At 46.3% G+C, this 21,702-nt stretch overlaps 1 protein-coding gene across 1 annotated transcript; it reads left to right on the top strand.

The window, feature by feature from the left end:
* Positions 1 to 1,117: 1,117 nt before the first annotated feature.
* On the top strand, positions 1,118 to 4,299 carry LOC125506309 (MLO protein homolog 1-like). The gene is made up of 10 exons (XM_048671158.1): positions 1,118 to 1,240; positions 1,480 to 1,770; positions 1,866 to 1,982; positions 2,051 to 2,111; positions 2,230 to 2,315; positions 2,666 to 2,829; positions 2,963 to 3,012; positions 3,169 to 3,209; positions 3,309 to 3,518; positions 3,625 to 4,299. The coding sequence occupies exons 1-10, from the start codon at positions 1,118 to 1,120 to the stop codon at positions 4,099 to 4,101; spliced, it is 1,620 nt and encodes a 539-aa protein (XP_048527115.1). The 3' UTR covers positions 4,102 to 4,299.
* The last annotated feature ends 17,403 nt before the right edge of the window (positions 4,300 to 21,702 follow it).

Here is a 21,702-nt window from a genome sequence, read left to right as displayed (position 1 = left end):
CAGACGCTACCAGTAACGCTCCTCCTTTATGAACATTGAACCCTGTGTAACAGAGGGGAGCTGGGGTCCTATCGCACTCTATATAAGCCACCCCCCTCCTCTGGGACAGGGGTTCGCACTTTCTGCAATTCACACGCATATATTCAGTCGATCGCTTCCGGGCTCCGAGACGTAGGGCTGTTACTTCCTCTGAGAAGGGACTGAACTCGTAAAACTCATGTGTACAACTCCTTCATAGCTAGAATTTTGGCTCTACATTCCTATCCCCCTATTCTACTGTTCTTACAACCACGACGGGGCCCACATGGCACGTGGCAATCGTCTGAGGCGGCCAGTCAACGTGTCAGCTGTTTTCGGTCTGTGGATTCCCAGCGTTTCCCTTGTTTTGTTATTCCGCGCGACACAGTAGGAGTTCCGCCTCTTGTTTCCATTGATAATTTTGGTGAGAGAGTCAGAGTCTGGGAGCGCCGAGCGTCAACGCGAGCCCAGTCCTCGGACTTCACACAACCATCCACGTGTTTACTCCTTCCCCTCTTCTTTTTCAAGAGCAGTCTCGCATTTCTCAGCCCTTTCGTCACCGGTCCCGACTCCCGACACCGTACCCCGGCCGGGCGTTGATCACACGGCAGTGCTTTGTCCGCAACCACCAGCATGGGCGCGCCATGGCAACGAAACCGCGGTCACATGCATGCATGCGTACTCCGCCACCAAACTCTCCTACTCCCAGTACCTAGTACTACTAGCACAGTAGCACGTACCCACGGGCTCCGCTCGCCGTGCATGGACCACCCGGCGCCGAACGAAACCGCAGCGCCCCTGCCAACCCGGCGGCGCCGACGCGCCGTTGACGACCCGCCCGCCCGCCCGCCCGCCCGTGCGCTCATCCGTATATAAAAACCTGGCCAGACTACTACCAGCCCCGCCACACACCACACCTCAATTTGCCACACCACGCACACCTGCTTCGCCTGCTCCGGCCGGTCACGTACGTCGTAGATCCTTCTTTCCGACGATCGGTGGCTGTGCGTGCGTCTGGTTCATCGAGCTGTTCGTTTACTCGGTGCCAAACAAGAGGCTGCGTCATTGCGTGCCGGCGCTACGTGCTTGGGCTTGGTCCATGGGGGGGGGGGGGGGGGGGGGGGAGCTGCCGGACACGCCGACGTGGGCGGTGGCGCTCGTCTGCAGCGTCATGATACTCGTCTCCGTCGCCGTGGAGCACGCCCTCCACAAGCTCGGCCACGTACGTTTTTTTAACTAAAATAACGACAGTTACACATTTCAAAATTATAAGTGTCGTGGCGTTGTTTGGTTGGATTGGATGCAACGGTGTTTTTAAGCTGCCCGAAATGTTTGTTTGTTCTCGAGTTGAAGCTGGATTAGTTAGAGATTAGGGATAGGGAATCCGTAACCGATTGCCCGTAGGTGTGCGTTTTTGATGATTTTTGTCTACTTATATTACTCATGCTGCATGCTGTGCAGTGGTTCCGCAAGCGCCACAAGAAGGCCCTGGGGGAGGCGCTGGAGAAGATGAAGGCGGAGCTCATGCTGGTGGGCTTCATCTCCCTGCTCCTCACCGTGGCGCAGACGCCCATCTCCAGGATATGCATCTCCAAGGAGGCTGGCATGAGGATGCTCCCTTGCAAGCTTAACGACGGCGCCGGCGGTGGTGGCCACGGCAAGGACAACCACCGGAGGCTTCTATGGCTCCAAGGCGAGACTCACCGCCGGTTCCTGGCCGCCCCAGCCGGAGAGGACGTCTGCGCGGAACAGGTGAGCACCTAGCTAGTGAGCATGAACATGGAAGTTCAATGACCTGATTTTCTTCTCCTGTTGGCTTGGCTTGACTAAATTGGTTCTGTCCGCAGGGCAAGGTGGCGCTGATGTCGGCGGGGAGCATGCACCAGCTGCATATATTCATCTCCGTGCTCGCCGTCTTCCACGTCTTGTACAGCGTCGTCACCATGGCTCTCAGCCGTCTCAAAGTGAGTTTCTCAGGAGAAGCATAATTTCATCCATTGCAACGCTGTTACTGATCCTAGTCGTCCTGCAGATGAAGAAATGGAAGAAGTGGGAGTCGGAGACCACCTCGCTGGAGTATCAGTTCGCGAATGGTCAGCATCTAGCTAGCTACCAATCGCATTTTCTTTCTGAAACCCGGTGCATTTTCAAACGCACTAGCGATCATCAGAGTGAAGAACTGATATGTTTAACCTGGCTGAATCCTCGCAGATCCGTCGCGGTGCCGGTTCACGCACCAGACGACGTTCGTGAAGCGGCACCTGGGACTCTCCAGCACCCCCGGAGTCAGATGGATCGTGAGTATCTTTCTTCCTGCACGCCCTCATCATTTTTCCTGTGTTTTGACTAAGGGCATGTAAAATGGTTGATAAATTTATCTTATTTAAGTCTTGCATGTAATTTAGAGATGACAAAAAAACATGTCTACAATGGTCATCTCTTAGCTTTATCTTCAATAACTAGCTATTCCTAAAGACATGGTGAGACATATTGTGCTAAGAAATTATCTTTTGTCTTCTCCTAAATAAGAAAGGACAAGCCTTTTCTTATGATTTCTTTCCGCTCCACCTCATCATTTATTCAATGTGACATTTCTAAGATAGAACCATTGTATATGCCATAATCTGTGGTGTTTGATGTGGATCAGGTGGCTTTCTTCAGGCAGTTCTTCACGTCAGTCACCAAGGTGGACTACCTCACCTTGCGGCAGGGCTTCATCAATGCACATTTGTCGCACAACAGCAGGTTCGACTTCCACAACTACATCAAGAGATCAATGCAGGACGACTTCAAGGTTGTCGTCGGTATCAGGTAGGTTCACTTACTGTCTCTACACTAATATATATAGTCCAATACACACACACCCATAGATAGGTAGATAAATAGATTACCTAATTGCCGCTATATTCCATATGATGCTGACACATTTGTCATTTTGTCGCAGCCTCAAGCTCTGGTTCGTGGCGGTCCTTACCCTCTTCCTTGATATCAACGGTAGCCGTCGCCTCGCCCTCCTCGCCTTCACCCTTTCTTTTCCCGGGATTAATTAATATTCCAACTATAGAACTATAACACATTCAAACCCGAACGAACAAAATGCTGAATAAATCTTTATGAATTTGTCATGTGACCGCTGTCATCTTCTCGTAGGGATCGGCACGCTCCTCTGGATCTCTTTCTCCCCACTCGTCGTAAGTGCATCCAAATTTCTTTTCTTCATCTCGACTGTAATGTAGTTAACCCTCCAAACATATTTAAAATGCAAGCCATTGTCTTGTTTGTCTCAACAGATCCTCTTGTGGGTTGGAACCAAGCTAGAGATGGTGATCATGGAGATGGCACTGGAGATCCAGGACCAGACAAGCGTCGTCAAGGGTGCTCCCGTCGTCGAGCCGAGCAACAAGTACTTCTGGTTCAACCGTCCTGACTGGGTCCTCTTCCTCATACACCTCACACTCTTCCAGAATGCGTTTCAGATGGCACATTTCGTGTGGACAGTGGTACGTAAAAATACCTGACACTTCAGCTATGGATGCAAGGCACCTGACACTCTTGTCGCTGATGAACTGGATGTAAGACAAATTAAGAGCTGATGTTTCATCGCAGGCCACGCCTGGCTTGAAGAGATGCTACCATGAGAATATGGGAGTGAGCATCGCCAAGGTGGTGCTCGGGGTAGCTGCCCAGATCATGTGCAGCTACATCACCTTCCCACTCTACGCGCTCGTCACACAGATGGGCTCACACATGAAGAGAACCATCTTCAACGAGCAGACAGCCAGGGCGCTGTCCAACTGGCGAAAGATAGCAAAGGAGAAGAAGAAGGCCCGGGACGCGGACATGCTGAGGGTGCAGATGAGTCAAGGCTCGTCGCCGGTGCACCTGCTCCACAAGGCAGAGGTGCGGTCCGACGATCCTCGGAGCCCCACGAGGGCCGAGAACGAGGGCGGTGACATGCAGCATCGGGCTGTGGCGCATCCGGTGCATAGGGTACATCCTTGTGACGGTTGGAGGTCGGCCTCGTCGCCGGCCCTCGATGCTCACATCCCCATTGCAGATTTTTGCTTCACGACGCAACGTTGATGGATCAGACAAGTTCCTCCATTGATCTAGTCCAGTAGGAGTATATAGCAGAACTAGGAGCCGGTGATTTCTCCCGCGAAAAAAGAGAGTAGGAGCCGGTGATTCGTGCAATGAAACTTCGAGGGTTTTTTATGGTCATCAGCTAAGTTGGCATTTAGAAGAAACTTTTTTAGGACAATTTAGAAGAATCTTTGACGATTGGCTCATGGAGCAACGGTTTCAACTTGTTGAAATAGCTGATAGTGTAACTTACTCTTGTGTTACTGACTCCTTACTTTGACAACTGGATAGCAAAGGACAACATTCTAGCAACTCCTTGCATCGTGTCATTAACTTTAGAGGAGTTATCATCAAACGCGGAGAGGAGAAACGCCCTTCCGCGCTCTGACCTAGCCACCCTCCTTCACCCCGCGCCGCAGGACACCCACAAAGCCCTCTTATTTTGTTTCCGGTTTTTGGGAGAAAGTGTGCCCGGACCAATACAGACCCTCGTTCAAATATATGCGGGTGGTTTGAGGGACAACGTTGAAGATGCACATTGATGGAGAGATGTGGGGCAAGTCGGCCGGCTACAAGAAAAGATGGGGTGTGACGCTGACAATATTTTCACTTACGTGAGCTACACCTGTCCCGTTTTCTTTCCTGGCCCTTGGATGTTGATCTTACAGCTCAAAACCAAAGTGACTGAAATTATAGAAAAATTGAGCTACCCGACGAATATGTGCTCCCTATTGGAAGAGGGTTTTTATGGTACCCTATACTGCTACTGGGGAGGGAGCAGTATATGTGACGGTGAAAGCTCTTCTTGTGTTCGTGAAGGGAATTGCTCTGGCGGATCAATATTTCGGAATGCATTGTGCCCTCCTGTGAGTCTGTGACAGCGGGGTGACGACAAGGAAACAGGTATGTTGAGCCCTGCCTGGGTGAGCTTTTGAACAATGACGTGGTCGTCGACCTCACAGCAAAGGCAGATGAGTAGCTGCTCCACGTCTGGCAAGCTGAGGCTAAAGTAAAGCATGATCCAGGCCATGAAGAGCTCGATCATGAAGGCAAGCGGTAGTAAAATAAAGGAGGACGGCCATGAGCGTAGCGAGGGCATGGTTAGCACAAAATAGGCGAGGTTCCGCCAGGCTCCGGCACTCTCGTAGCCACAGCTCTCCGTGAAGACCACGACGTTGTACACATCCTGGCCTCATCGTCAACGACGGCGAGCTTGTCCGCGACGCAGGGTGGTTTGGCATGCACTGTCGTCATGAACGAGGCAACACAATAAAAGCGATGCTAAGGTGCTCACTGCTCAGCCATGCGGGGCGGCAAAGAACATCGCGGCCGTAGCATGGAAGGGGGATGGGGCGCACGGTGGCATGCCAGAAGTCCAAAACCATAGAAGCATGCATAGCACAGCGGATTAAAGGCAGGGAGGAGGCGCCCCGACGGGCATGGGGTCGAAGAGGAGGCGAGCCCCGGGGGGCGGCTGCCGGTGATGCAGAGTCACCGATAATGCCCTCCGAGCAGTATACCGGTGGACGTGAGACGTGCGGTACTAGCGATGCTGCTAATCCAGTTTCACCAGTACAGATAGGTACCCACCATTGGATCTTTGCAGATGGACGGTCAATATTCAATACAGGGTACCATAAAAGAGCTCCCTTATTTATTACTTATAAAACGATTTGATAAATAATTGGGTGCATGCATGTGTTCATACCTTGACATTGTACATACCGTCCGTAGCCGGAAGCTTCCCCTCGCTCTCTGTCATCCCCAAACTCCCCGTCGCCTTCGCCGACGGTTCGCTCTTCACCATCGGGCCGTCCCCGGCATTGTCCTCGCCACTGACGATCGGGTAGAGCCACGCTGCCATCACGTCCTCGGAAGGTGGCGGCTCTGGAGTCGACACGCACGGTGGCCCCAGCGCCGGTGGCGGAGAGCGGACGCAGGGAAGAGCCGTGCCTCCTTCCCACGCCAACCCGAGTAGACCTTCGCTGCAAGAAGGCATTTTGAGAGTTTGAGTCATGCATTAACTGCTGAACCAGCCAAATCCAGCTACATGCATGCATGGAGCTGTCAACGAACATGTCGAGGAAGTCGTCGCCGGCGGCGGGTGCTGCAGCCTCGCCGGGGTAGTCGTCGGGGTACCACCAAGGATCTGTAGCTGGAACTTGTCGGTCCATCGCTCAGCTCAACGTGGGAAGAAGCTAGGGACTACGTGGTCCTTGGATCAACTGTGTCCGTCCCTCTCTGTTCTTGTACACCGTATGCACCACAGCCGGCACTTTATATAGAGCAAGAATATTCAACAGCCGACGTTACGGATATGAGAGAGAGAGAGGGAGAGAGAGAGAGAGACTGGAGCAACACCGACGTCGTTGAAATGTCCACGTACAGAGACGTTCGGAGCAATCAGGCTAGCTAGAAGACGGTGCATGCATGCAGGCTAGCTTAGTTAGAACTAGAAGACGACCGTGATCGGCGGAAGCTAGCGATAATATAATCTACTGCGTACATACGTCTAATGTGGCCCGCTTGTGTACCGCCGCTGTGGCACTCTGACACAGCATGAACGGATATACACTAGTAGAAAAAGGGTTAAATGTGAAATACATTAGTGTCGGTTTGAATTTAAGCCGGCACTAATGTGTGCATTAGTGTCGGTTCCAACGGCTAGCCGGCCGCTCTCATTAGTACCGGTTCGTGGCGAACCTTTAGCACCGGTTCATGGTGAACCTTTAGCACCGGTTCGTGCCACGAACCGGTACTAAAGTGAGTGGTGGCAGGATGTTGTCAGTCCGGGGCCCCTCCAGCACCTTTAGTACCGGGTCGTATCACGAACCGGTACTAAAGGTCGTCCTACATAGACCCTTCGTCCACCCGAGCTCGCTCTGTTCTTCCTCTTTCCCCTCTCCTCTCTGTTCTTTTCCCTGTTCCTCTCAAGCTCATCACACATTTTGCCCAAAATTTGTCAAGATTTGAAGGCCCCCGTCTATTCAAATGATCACAAAGGTTAGCAATTTTGTCCTTTCATCTCTCATTGCTAGATTAGCTCGTGCAATGCTTTATATAGTGATTGATTTTTTAATTTAGTAATTTGGGAGGAATTATATATATGTATTAGTATTTGATTTATATGCAATTTGAGGTCAAAAATAACACTTAGTTTGCATATGTAGGTGTGGTTTACTTAGTGCCTTCTAAATCTCCGTCGTAACCACCGTCGATCGCCCGCAACGTCCCGTCGCCGGCACCACCTTGTGGTGAGCCTCTTGTTCATGAAGTTTTATATAAAAAATTGATGTTTGTGTGATTTGGATATATAGTTAGTCGTATAATTATCTTACCCATACGTTGTTTGTTATACATAGTGACATGGTTTTGATATTCGTCCCCGTCGGCCCTCGTCCGGGTTATGACTCGGATGTGGTATATTCTCTTTTAAAATTATTCATTGCATTTCGTGTTTATGACAAATTATGCCCATCAAGTTGACATAGATATTTGTATGTAGGAGGTAGTTGAACCAGAAATTCCAATCGACCCTATTGTCGAGAGGTTAAATTTAGTTGAAAGAGAAAACAAGGATTTGAAGGAAAAATTGAAAAGAATTGAGGGGGAGAAGATGGAATTGGAGTTGCATGTTGCCGATGTCGTCGATGATCACAAGATTAAGATGGAGAAAATGCACTTAAAAATTAGAAAGATTAGAAAATACGCCATTCATAGTGAGGCTTGGTATCATTATGTTGTTGGATCAATTGTTACTCCCTCCATTCCAAAATATAGCGCGCCCGCGTTTCCCGAGGTCCAACTTTGACCATAAATTTAACCAACGAGACCAACTGCGGCGGGAGAAAAACTTATATAATTGAAAACTTCTTTCAAATATGAATTCACTGATATAATTTTTGCTTCCGCCGCAATCGGTCTTGGTAGTTAAATTTACGGTCAAAGTTGAAGCACGTGGATAGAGGAAGCACTACATTATGGAATGGAGGGAGTACCTTAGTTGTGATCTTGATCACATTTGTTGTTGCATTTAAATTCTTTAGCTAGAGAGTTATGTGTTTGTTACATTTAAGTGTTGTATGAACTTTATGTATTGTATTAATTTGGTGTTTTCGGTGCTGTGTATTGAAAATGAGCCGGCAATGGACGTACGATGACCGATGCTCTCCCAAGTTCATTAATGGTGTGCGTACTTTTCTGCTTGCGGCTGAGGCAAACAAGCGGGCGGATGGTTTTATGCCTTGTCCATGTGTTGGCTGTAAGAATGGTCACAATTACTCTACGTCAAGAACCATTCACGTCCACCTGTTTGAGTCCGGTTTCATGCCCCACTATAATGTTCAGGACAGACAAACAAGGGATACCGCGCATGCACGCACTGTTTGGACGATACCGATAGTATATATTTGGCTAATTGTAAGAAGAATGTGTACCTGGAACATCGTCGATTTCTTCCGAGCAGGCATCCCGTAAGAAAGAAAGGCAAGAATTTCAAAGGTGAGGCGGATCACCGGACGAAGCCTCGCCACCGTGCTGGTGCTGATGTACATGATATGGTCAAGGATTTGAAGGTGGTCTTTGGAAAGGGTCCTGGTAGACAACCTGTTCCGAATGACGCTGACGGACGCGCACCCATGTGGAAGAAAAAATCTATATTTTGGGACCTGTCCTATTGGAAAGACCTAGAGGTCCGCTCCGCAATCGACATGATGCACGTGACGAAGAATCTTTGTGTGACCCTGCTTGACTTCTTGGGCGTGTATGGGAAGACAAAAGATACACCTGAGGCACAGGAGGACCAGCAACGTATGCACGGAAAAGACGACATACATCAAGGTCATGCAAGCTACGCTCTTACCAAAGAAGAGAAGGAAATCTTTTTTGAATGCCTGCTCGGTATTAAGGTATCGTCTGGCTTCTCATCAAATATAAAGGGAATTATAAACATGGCAGAGAAAAAGTTTCAGAACCTAAAGTCTCATGACTGCCACGTGATTATGACGCAACTGCTTCCGGTTGCATTGAGGGGGCTTCTATCGGAAAATGTTCGATTAGCCATTGTGAAGCTATGTGCATTCCTCAATGCAATTCTCAGAAGGTAATCGATCCAAAAATCATACCAAGGTTAGAGAATGATTTGGTGCAATGTCTTGTCAGTTTCGAGTTGGTGTTCCCACCATCCTTCTTCAACATCATGACGCACGTCCTAGTTCACCTATGCGAAGAGATTAACGTTTTGGGTCCTGTATTTCTACACACTATGTTCCCCTTTGAGAGGTTCATGGGAGTCTTAAAGAAATATGTTCATAACCGTGCTAGGCCAGAAGGAAGCATCTCCAAGGGCCATGAAAATAAGGAGGTCATTGAGTTTTGTATTGACTTTATTCCTGACCTTAAACCGATTGGTGTTCCTGAATCCCGGCATAAGGGCAGACTGGATGGAAAAGGCACGCTAGGAGAGGAACAAATAATATGTATGGATGGACATTCTTTCACTGAAACACACTACACAGTTCTATAGAATTCCGCCTTGGTGGCTCCGTATATGGATGAACACAAGAATTTGCTACGCTCCAAACACCCGGAGCGGTCTGATGACTGGATTACACGTGAACAAACCAGGAGTTTCGCCAGCTGGTTGTAGACACGTACCATGCATGACGCTTCTATTAAAGATGACATGTACTTGCTATCCCAGTTACCATCTTCGAATATAATGACTTTCAAAGGGTACGAGATAAATGGTAATACATTTTACACGATCGCCCAAGATAAGAAGAGCACCAACCAAAACAGTGGTGTCCACTTTGATGCAGAAACCAAGACGGGAAAGGAAACATATTATGGTTATATACAGGACATATGGGAACTTGACTATCGACGTGGTTTGAAGGTCCCTTTGTTTCGGTGCAAATGGGTCAATATGACACGAGGCGGGGTAACGGAAGACCCGCAGTACGGAATGACAATAGTGGATCTCAACAATCTTACGTATTCACACGAACCATTCGTCCTAGCCAATGATGTGGCACAGGTTTTCTATGTGAAGGACATGTCTACCAAGTCAAGAAAAAGAAAAGATAAGGAAGCGAATGCATCGTACGATGAGCCAAAGCGGCACATAGTTCTTTCTGAGAAGAGAAACATCGTAGAAGTGGATGATAAGACAGACATGTCAGGAGATTATAAAAAGTTTGATGAAATTGCTCCATTCACAGTGAATATTGACCCGAGCATCTAGTTAAATGATGAAGATTTTCCATGGCTACGGCGCAAAGGGACGCACGCGAAGAAAAAGTTTCACACCCAAAGATCTGGGATGTGATCGGCTTCACTATCATCACTTTCTTCTGTGTTTCACACCAGGAGGGAATCTCTGTAATAGTTAGGGTAGCTAGTTATGTGTTTTGGCATTTGAAACGCGAAGAAATTTTATGTGCAAGCAAATTCTTTCATGCATTTACTGATTTTTTCAGCTAAATGACCCTGAAATTGAAAAGCATTTCAAATGAACTCAGAAAAGGTTGAAAGTTGGCATGGTATCATAATTTCACCCACATAGCATGTGCAAAAAAGTAGAGAGGGTTACCGCAAAAACTGGATGCACTTCGTGTATAAAATGGACAATCTCTTTCGAAGTATCAGGGTTTCGGACGAAAACTCATCTGTTACAAAGGCATTTCATTTTTTAAATAACCTAAGCATTACCGAATTGAATATAATGATAAAACACACTAATATTAAACATAAGAAAAAAAGAATCACTGAAAAATCTATTTTCAAAGTTAAGTTATTCACAAACTAGTGATTCACACAAATTTCAAATAATTCAAAATTTAAACTATTCAAATTTGTAAACTACCGGTACTAACAAAAAGTTTGTAATTTTTTGTACCTAAAGCAAAAATATTCACAAAGAAACTCTAAATACAGCAAAAAACAACTCAAAAATAAATAAAACAAAAAAATAAAGCAAAAAAAGAAGAAAAAAGCCCACTTACTGGGCCACAACGGCCTGCATACGACTAGAAACCCAAATTCTAGTTGGGCCAGGATGCAGGCCCGCTAGCCCAGTAGGCCCAACAGGGCATCGCAGCAGAGGTAGGCCCAGAAGGCCTGTTTAAGAGAGGAGCTCGAGACAGCAGCGACGGCGGGGCTTATAAGCAGGTGCGAGTGCCCCTCGGCTAGCAAGGTGGGACTAAACTTCTGCGCCCCTCGCCTGGCAGCACACACCCTTTAGTACCGGGTCGTGGCACCAACCGGTACTAAAGGGGGGGGGCCTTTAGTACCGGTTGGTGCCACGACCCGGTACTAAAGGGGGTGCGGTTCCCGCCGCTTCGCCTGGCCAAAACAAACCTTTAGTATCGGTTGGTGGCTTCAACCGGTACTAAAGGTGGGTTCTATATAAGAAAACACTTCAAAAAATTTGTCAGTTTCTCATCTCTCCCTCTGCTTCTTTCTCCTCTGCCCCGTCGTCGCCGCCCCCGTCGCCGTCCGTCACCGTTCCCGTCCCCGTCGTCCCCCTCACCACGCCGCGCCGCGCCCCGTCCTCCCGTCGTCCCCGCCCGGCCCGTCCCCGTCCCTGTCGTCGCTGCCCCATCCCCGTCGCCGTCTCCGTCTCCGTCCCCGTCCCCGTCGCCGTCTCCGTCTCCGTCCCCGTCCCCGTCGCCGCCCCCCGTCGTCGCGCCTCGGCGGTGAGCTCCTGCCCCGGCCGCCAACCACACACACACACACACATTATAGAATCGTTAGCAATCTTTCTGTTTTTTAGTTATAGAATTATTAGAAATGTTAGTTATATAGAAATGTTTTTTAGTTATAGAAATATTAGAAATGTTAGTTATATAGAAATATTATAAATGTTAGTTATATAGAAATGTTATTTATATAGAAATATTAGAAATGTTAATTATATAGAAATGTTAGTTATATTAGAAATGTTAGTTATATAGAAATGTTTTTTAGTTATAGAAATATTAGAAATGTTAGTTTTAGTTATAGAAATATTAGAAATGTTAGTTTTAGTTATAAAATTTAGAATTTGCATATATGAAATCACAATCCATCATTTAAAAAATGTTACTTTACTTTTGCGGCATATAGTATTTGTTGTCGACGATGTCCGGCCCGCATCCTCGCCATCGACCCGTTCACGACGACGTCCTGCTTCAGAGGACCCATGTCCGGGACTGGGCTCCGCCGGGCTGGCACTGGGAGGTGCTACCTTCAGGGGCGCGACGCTTGGTGAGGAACCCGGCCCCGGGTCCCGTCGTCGACCCTCATCTCCTTTGGTGGCGTTCGCGTGGGCCACTTTCGGTGCGGAGGGAGCCGGCCCCGCCGGAGGTGGTACGTCGTCGTGTCAGGGAGGAGGACGAGCACGTCCATCGCTACATGGCTGCTATGGACGTCAGGTTCTCCAATACCTGGCAGGTTCTTTGGGGAGATCACCCGAGCTATGATCCAGTGATGGTTCCTTCACTTTGGTTGTCCACCGCCTAGATTAATCTCTAGTATTCGATCTTTATTAGCTATCTAGCTAGCTAGTGATGTATTCGATATATAATATTCGAGATTATATATATTATTCAAGACGATGTATTCGGGATTATATCTATTATTCGAGACGACGTATTCGAGATTATATTCAATGATGCTTATTATGTACTATGATTGATTCAGTTTTTCCTTATTAATTGATTGCATCCAAGCATTGTAATTTGAATATATTTCTTTTGGATTAGTTAAATAAAACCTATGGCGGACAATACCGGCAGAGAGGGAGAAGAGGCCCTGTTCAATATCATACGCAATCCTCGCGGGCCAGATGATGATCAGAATGAAGAAGATTATGACGGCTCCGAATATCTAAACAACACCAGGGAGGGTGATATGATATTCGATCGCGACGACCGAATTGATGAAGTCATGAACTATGAACATGACGAAGAAAATGTTGATCTTGAAACAACAAATACCGGCGAGGTGTATATATTTATATAAGCAGGCATCCGGTGATCATCACATGTTTTAATTTTTAAATGACTTGAAGATATATTAACGAATCGATCTTTCTTCTTTCAGCCATCCGGATCGAGCAAATCTTCAGGCAACAGGAAACGAGGCCCGAACAAAAAGTTGAAGGAGGGCGTAAAGTACAATATCGAGGCCATCAAACCTAATGGCGAACCATTAGCGCCTAAGAAGATTGCGAACAAGTTCATTCGTTAGTGCGGAGTTCTTGTGAAGGACCAACTCCCGATCTCCCTTCAAGAATGGAGAGAGCCAGCAAAGCCACGTCCAGGAGTTACTTTTGTCGACGACAGACAAAAACTTCTCCTTTGGGAAATGCTCATGGAACATTTCACCCTACCAGATCATTTCACAGATGCAGATGTGGAGAAAGTCAAGGACGCTGCTCTTAGGAAGATGGTGGTTGCATTCAACAACCACAAGAATCGTGAATGGGCCAAGTACGTCAAGGGAGGAAGGAAGACTCCAGTATTCGAGGAAACACTAGAGAAGCAAAGTGCTCATTGGGATGATTTCATGAAATTCAAGGATTCGGAATTATCTAAGGAATGGTCGAGAATAAACAAGGCCAATGCCACAAAAAAGGATAAGTTCCATAAGCTGGGGCCAGGTGGCTATGCGATGGGAATGCCTAAGTGGGATAAGTCTGAGAAAGAGATGGAGGATGCAGGTGTCACTCCAGAAACATTGAGCTGGCCCCCCAGGTGCAGGACTTGGTTCTATGCGCATGGGGGGAGTTGGACCCGAAGACAGGAAAAGTTTTGAAGAAGGCATGTCTGGACGGAGCCGAAGATAAGCTACTTGTTGCAATAGAAGAGGATCGATCGAGGGTGTTCCAGCCCAACAGAGAGAACGACGAGCTTACGCGTGCCCTGGGAAATCCTGAACACCCAGGAAGAACACGAGGCATGGGCGCTATTCCGTGGTATGAGGGGTTTTTGGACTAGAACGCCGACTACAGAACCCGTGCGAGAAAGAAGATTGCGGAGGAGAAGAAGAGGAAGATGGAGGAGGAGCAGAGGAAGCTGGACTATGAACGCCTTCAAGGCCTAGAATCACCGTACGCGGACTTGGCAGTCAAATTCCAGCGGCAGCAGGAGCAGATCGACTCACTTAGCCAGCAAAGGGGGTCTCAGCAGCTGCAGCAGCTAGCGGATGATCCAGCATTGGATAGCACCGTCCCATCCATGCCGAGAAGCAGTGTGGGTTCCGCCCCGGGCGACGCATTGCTGGATAGCTACCTAGTGGATGACATCATGGAGAATAGTAACTGCGAGCTACACTTCAAAATGAAGAACATAGCGATGAAGGTGGCGGACGCCCTTGCTTTTACAAATCCCCCCGAGGCAACCTTCCATTGCAACCCGATTACAGCGGGCTATGTGAAGGAAATATGCCCTAGAGGCAATAATAATGTTATTATTTTATTTCCTTATATCATGATAAATGTTTATTATTCATGCTAGAATTGTATTATCCGGAAACATAATACTTGTGTGAATACATAGACAAACTAAACGTCACTAGTATGCCTCTACTTGACTAGCTCGTTAATCAAAGATGGTTATGTTTCCTAACCATAGACATGTGTTGTCATTTGATTAACGGGATCACATTATTAGGAGAATGATGTGATTGACATGACCCATTCCATTAGCTTAGCACCCGATCGTTTAGTATGTTGCTATTGCTTTCTTCATGACTTATACATGTTCCTATGACTATGAGATTATGCAACTCCCGTTTGCCGGAGGAACACTTTGTGTGCTACCAAACGTCACAACGTAACTGGGTGATTATAAAGGAGCTCTACAGGTGTCTCCAAAGGTAAATGTTGGGTTGGCGTATTTCGAGATTAGGATTTGTCACTCCGATTGTCGGAGAGGTATCTCTGGGCCCTCTCGGTAATGCAAATCACATAAGCCTTGCAAGCATTGCAACTAATGAGTTAGTTGCGAGATGATGTATTACGAAACGAGTAAAGAGACTTGCCGGAAACGAGATTGAACTAGGTATTGAGATACCAACGATCGAATCTCGGGCAAGTAACATACCGATGACAAAGGGAACAACGTATGTTGTTATGCAGTCTGACCGATAAAGACCTTCGTAGAATATGTGGGAGACAATATGAGCATCCAGGTTCCGCTATTGGTTATTGACCGGAGACATGTCTCGGTCATGTCTACATTGTTCTCGAACCCGTAGGGTCCGCACGCTTAAGGTTTCGATGATAGTTATATTATGAGTTTATGAGTTTTGATGTACCGAAGTTAGTTCGGAGTCCCGGATATGATCACGGACATAACGAGGAGTCTCGAAATGGTCGAGACATAAAGATTGATATATTGGACGGCTATATTCGGACACCGGAAGTGTTCCGGGTGAATTCAGAGAAAACCGGAGTTCCGGAGGGTTACCGGAACCCCCCCGGGAGAAGTAATGGGCCTTATGGGCCTTAGTGGAGAGAGAGAAGGGAAGCCAGGGTGGGCCGCGCGCCTCCTCCCCCCTAGTCCGAATTGGACTAGGAGAGGGGGGCGGCGCCCCCCATTCCTTCTCCCTCCCCACTTCCTTCCCCCTCCTAGTAGGAGTCCTACTCCTACTAGGAGGAGGACTCCTCCTTGGCGCGCCTATAGGGCCGGCCGGCCTCCTCCCCTTTATCCTTTATATACGGGGGCAGGGGGCACCCCTAGACACACAAGTTGATCCACGTGATCGTTTTCTTAGCCGTGTGCGGTGCCCCCTTCCACCATAATCCTCGATAATATTGTAGCGGTGCTTAGGCAAAGCCCTGCGACGGTAGAACATCAAGATCGTCACCACGCCATCGTGCTGACGAAACTCTTCCCCAACACTTTACTGGATCGGAGTCCGGGGATCGTCATCGAGCCGAACGTGTGCTAAAACTCGGAGGTGCCGTAGTTTCGGTGCTTGATCGGTCGGGCCGTGAAGACGTACGACTACATCAACCGCGTTGTGCTAATGCTTCCGCTGTCGGTCTACAAGGGTACGTAGATCACACTCTCCCCTCTCATTGCTATGCATCACCATGATCTTGCGTGTGCGTAGGAATTTTTTTGAAATTACTACGTTCCCCAACAGTGGCATCCGAGCCTAGGTTTTATGTGTTGATGTTATATGCACGAGTAGAACACAAGTGAGTTGTGGGCGATATAAGTCATACTGCTTACCAGCATGTCATACTTTGGTTCGGCGGTATTGTTGGACGAAGCGGCCCGGACCGACATTACACGTACGCTTACGCGAGACCGGTTCTCCCGACGTGCTTTGCACAAAGGTGGCTAGCGGGTGTCAGTTTCTCCAACTTTAGTTGAACCGAGTGTGGCTACGCCCGGTCCTTGCGAAGGTTAAAACAACACCAACTTGACAAACTATCGTTGTGGTTTTGATGCGTAGGTAAGATTGGTTCTTGCTTAAGCCCATAGCAGCCACATAAAACTTGCAACAACAAAGTAGAGGACGTCTAACTTGTTTTTGCAGGGCATGTTGTGATGTGATATGGTCAAGACATGATGCTAAATTTTATTGTATGAGATGATCATGTTTTGTAACCAAGTTATCGGCAACTGGCAAGAGCCATATGGTTGTCGCTTTATTGTATGCAATGCAATTGCGCTATAATGCTTTACTTTATCACTAAGCGGTAGCGATAGTCGTGGAAGCATAAGATTGGCGAGACGACAATGATGCTACGATGGTGATCAAGGTGTCGCGCCGGTGACGATGGTGATCACGACGGTGCTTCGAAGATGGAGATCACAAGCACAAGATGATGATGGCCATATCATATCACTTATATTGATTGCATGTGATGTTTATCTTTTATGCATCTTATCTTGATTTGATTGACGGTAGCATTTTAAGATGATCTCTCACTAATTATCAAGAAGTGTTCTCCCTGAGTATGCACCATTGCGAAAGTTCTTCATGCTGAGACACCACGTGATGATCGGGTGTGATAGGCTCTACGTTCAAATACAACGGGTGCAAAACAGTTGCACACGCGGAATACTCAGGTTATACTTGACGAGCCAAGCATATACAGATATGGCCTCGGAACACGGAGACCGAAAGGTCGAGCGTGAATCATATAGTAGATATGATCAACATAGTGATGTTCACCAATGAAACTACTCCATCTCACGTGATGATCGGACATGGTTTAGCTGATTTGGATCACGTAATCACTTAGAGGATTAGAGGGATGTCTATCTAAGTGGGAGTTCTTTAGTAATATGATTAATTGAACCTAAATTTATCATGAACTTAGTACCTGATAGTATCTTGCTTGTTTATGTTTGATTGTAGATAGATGGCCCGTGCTGTTGTTCCGTTGAATTTTAATGCGTTCCTTGAGAAAGCAAAGTTGAAAGATGATGGTAGCAATTACACGGACTGGGTCCGTAACTTGAGGATTATCCTCATTGCTGCACAGAAGAATTACGTCCTGGAAGCACCGCTGGGTGCCAGGCCTGCTGCTGGAGCAACACCAGATGTTATGAACGTCTGGCAGAGCAAAGCTGATGACTACTCAATAGTTCAGTGTGCCATGCTTTACGGCTTAGAATCGGGACTTCAACGACGTTTTGAACATCATGGAGCATATGAGATGTTCCAGGAGTTGAAGTTAATATTTCAAGCAAATGCCCGGATTGAGAGATATGAAGTCTCCAATAAGTTCTATAGCTACAAGATGGAGGAGAACAGTTCTGTCAGTGAGCATATACTCAAAATGTCTGGGTATAATAATCACTTGATTCAATTGGGAGTTAATCTTCCAGATGATTGCATCATTGACAGAATTCTTCAATCACTGCCACCAAGCTACAAGAGCTTCGTGATGAACTATAATATGCAAGGGATGAATAAGACTATTCCCGAGCTCTTCGCAATGCTGAAAGTTGCGGAGGTAGAAATCAAGAAGGAGCATCAAGTGTTGATGGTCAACAAGACCACTAGTTTCAAGAAAAAGGGCAAAGGAAAGAAGAAGGGGAACTTCAAAAAGAACAGCAAGCAAGTTGCTACTCAACAGAAGAAACTCAAACTTGGACCTAAGCCTGAAACTGAGTGCTTCTACTGCAAGCAGACTGGTCACTGGAAGCGGAACTGCCCCAAGTATTTGGCGGATAAGAAGGATGGCAAGGTGAACAAAGGTATATGTGATATACATGTTATTGATGTGTACCTTACTAATGCTCGTAGTAGCACCTGGGTATTTGATACTAGTTCTGTTGCTAACATTTGCAACTTGAAACAGGGACTACGGATTAAGCGAAGATTGGCTAAGGACGAGGTGACGATGCGCGTGGGAAATGGTTCCAAAGTCGATGTGATCGCGGTCGGCACGCTACCTCTACATCTACCTTCGGGATTAGTATTAGACCTAAATAATTGTTATTTGGTGCCAGCGTTGAGCATGAACATTATATCTGGATCTTGTTTGATGCGAGACGGTTGTTCATTTAAATCAGAGAATAATGGTTGTTCTATTTATATGAGTAATATCTTTTATGGTCATGCACCCTTAAAGAGTGGTCTATTCTTATTAAATCTCGATAGTAGTGACACACATATTCATAATGTTGAAGCCAAAAGATGCAGAGTTGATAATGATAGTGCAACTTATTTGTGGCACTGCCGTTTGGGTCATATCGGTGTAAAGCGCATGAAGAAACTCCATACTGATGGACTTTTGGAACCAGTTGATTATGAATCACTTGGCACTTGCAAACCGTGCCTTATGGGTAAGATGACAAAAACACCGTTCTCCGGTACTATGGAGAGAGCAAAAGATTTGTTGGAAATCATACATACAGATGTATGTGGTCCGATGAATGTTGAGGCTCGTGGCGGATATCGTTATTTTGTCACCTTCACAGATGACTTAAGCAGATATGGGTATATCTACTTAATGAAACATAAGTCTGAAACGTTTGAAAAGTTCAAAGAATTTCAGAGTGAAGTTGAAAATCATCGTAACAAGAAAATAAAATTCCTACGATCTGATCGTGGAGGAGAATATTTGAGTTACGAGTTTGGTGTACATTTGAAACAATGCGGAATAGTTTCACAACTCACGCCACCCGGAACACCACAGCGTAATGGTGTGTCCGAACGTCTAATCGTACTTTACTAGATATGGTGTGATCTATGATGTCTCTTACTGATTTACCGCTATCGTTTTGGGGATATGCTCTAGAGACGGCCGCATTCACGTTAAATAGGGCACCATCAAAATCCGTTGAGACGACGCCTTATGAACTGTGGTTTGGCAAGAAACCAAAGTTGTTGTTTCTGAAAGTTTGGAGTTGCGATGCTTATGTGAAAAAGCTTCAACCTGATAAGCTCGAACCCAAATCGGAGAAATGTGTCTTCATAGGATATCCAAAGGAAACTATTGGATACACCTTCTATCACAGATCCGAAGGCAAGACTTTTGTTGCTAAATTCGGAAACTTTCTAGAGAAGGAGTTTCTCTCGAAAGAAGTGAGTGGGAGGAAAGTAGAACGTGACGAGGTAACTGTACCTGCTCCCTTATTGGAAAGTAGTACATCACAGAAACCAGTTTCTGTGACACCTACACCAATTAGTGAGGAAGCTAATGATAATGATCATGAAACTTCAGAACAAGATACTACTAAACCTCGTATATCAACCAGGGTAAGATCCGCACCAGAATGGTACGGTAATCCTGTTCTGGAATTCATGCTACTAGATCATGATGAACCTACAAACTATGAAGAAGCAATGGTGAGCCCAGATTCCGCAAAATGGCTTGAAGCCATGAAATCTGAGATGGGATCCATGTATGAGAAAAAAGTATGGGTTTTGGTTGACTTGCCCAATGATCGGCAAGCAATTGAGAATAAATGGATCTTCAAGAAGAAGACTGACGCTGACGGTAATATTACTTTCTACAAAGCTCGACTTGTCGCAAAAGGTTTTCGACAAGTTCAAGGGATTGACTACGATGAGACCTTCTCACCCGTAGCGATGCTTAAGTCTGTCCGAATCATGTTAGCAATTGCCGCATTTTGTAATTATGAAATTTGGCAGATGGATGTCAAAACTGCATTCCTGAATGGATTTCTGGAAGAAGAGTTGTATATGATGCAACCGGAAGGTTTTGTCGATCCAAAGGGAGCTAACGAAGTATGCAAGCTCCAGTGATCCATTTATGGACTGGTGCAAGCTTCTCAGAGTTGGAATAAATGCTTTGATAGTGTGATCAAAGCATTTGGTTTTGTACAGACTTTTGGAGAAGCCTGTATTTACAAGAAAGTGAGTGGGAGCTCTGTAGCATTTCTGATATTATATGTAGATGACATATTACTAATCGGAAATGATATAGAATATCTGAATAGCATAAAGGGATACTTGAATAAAAGTTTTTCAATGAAAGACCTCGGTGAAGCTGCTTACATATTGGGCATTAAGATCTATAGAGATAGGTCAAGACGCTTAATTGGACTTTCACAAAGCACATACCTTGACAAAATTTTGAAGAAGTTCAAAATGGATCAAGCAAAGAAAGGATTCTTGCCTGTGTTACAAGGTGTGAAATTGAGTAAGACTCAATGCCCGACCAATGCGGAAGATAGAGAGAAAATGAAAGATGTTCCCTATGCTTCAGCCATAGGCTCTATCATGTATGCAATGTTGTGTACCAGACCTGATGTGTGTCTTGCTATAAGTCTAGCAGGGAGGTACCAAAGTAATCCAGGAATGGATCACTGGACAGCGGTCAAGAACATCCTGAAATACCTGAAAAGGACTAAGGATATGTTTCTCATATATGGAGGTGACAAAGAGCTCATCGTAAATGGCTATGTTGATGCAAGCTTTGACACTGATCTGGGCGATTCTAAATCGCAAACCGGATACGTGTTTACATTAAACGGTGGAGTTGTTAGTTGGTGCAGTTCTAAACAAAGCTATGTGGCGGGATCTACATGTGAAGCGGAGTACATAGCTGCTTCGGAAGCAGCAAATGAAGGAGTCTGGATGAAGGAGTTCATATCCGATATAGGTGTCATACCTAGTGCATCGGGTCCAATGAAAATCTTTTGTGACAATAGTGGTGCAATTGCCTTGGCAAAGGAATCCAGATTTCACAAGAGAACCAAGCACATCAAGAGACGCTTCAATTCCATCCGGGATCTAGTCCAGGTGGGAGACATAGAGATTTGCAAGATACATACGGATCTAAATGTTGCAGACCCGTTGACTAAGCCTCTTCCATGAGCAAAACATGATCAGCACCAAAGCTCCATGGGTGTTCGAATCATTACTGTGTAATCTAGATTATTGACTCTAGTGCAAGTGGGAGACTGAAGGAAATATGCCCTAGAGGCAATAATAATGTTATTATTTTATTTCCTTATATCATGATAAATGTTTATTATTCATGCTAGAATTGTATTATCCGGAAACATAATACTTGTGTGAATACATAGACAAACTAAACGTCACTAGTATGCCTCTACTTGACTAGATCGTTAATCAAAGATGGTTATGTTTCCTAACCATAGACATGTGTTGTCATTT

This window comes from Triticum urartu, chromosome 5, assembly GCF_003073215.2.
Source record: "Triticum urartu cultivar G1812 chromosome 5, Tu2.1, whole genome shotgun sequence".
Lineage (NCBI taxonomy): Eukaryota > Viridiplantae > Streptophyta > Magnoliopsida > Poales > Poaceae > Triticum > Triticum urartu.
The sequence above is the reverse complement of the archived record's forward strand: the minus strand, read 5'-3'. Positions and strand labels throughout refer to the sequence as shown.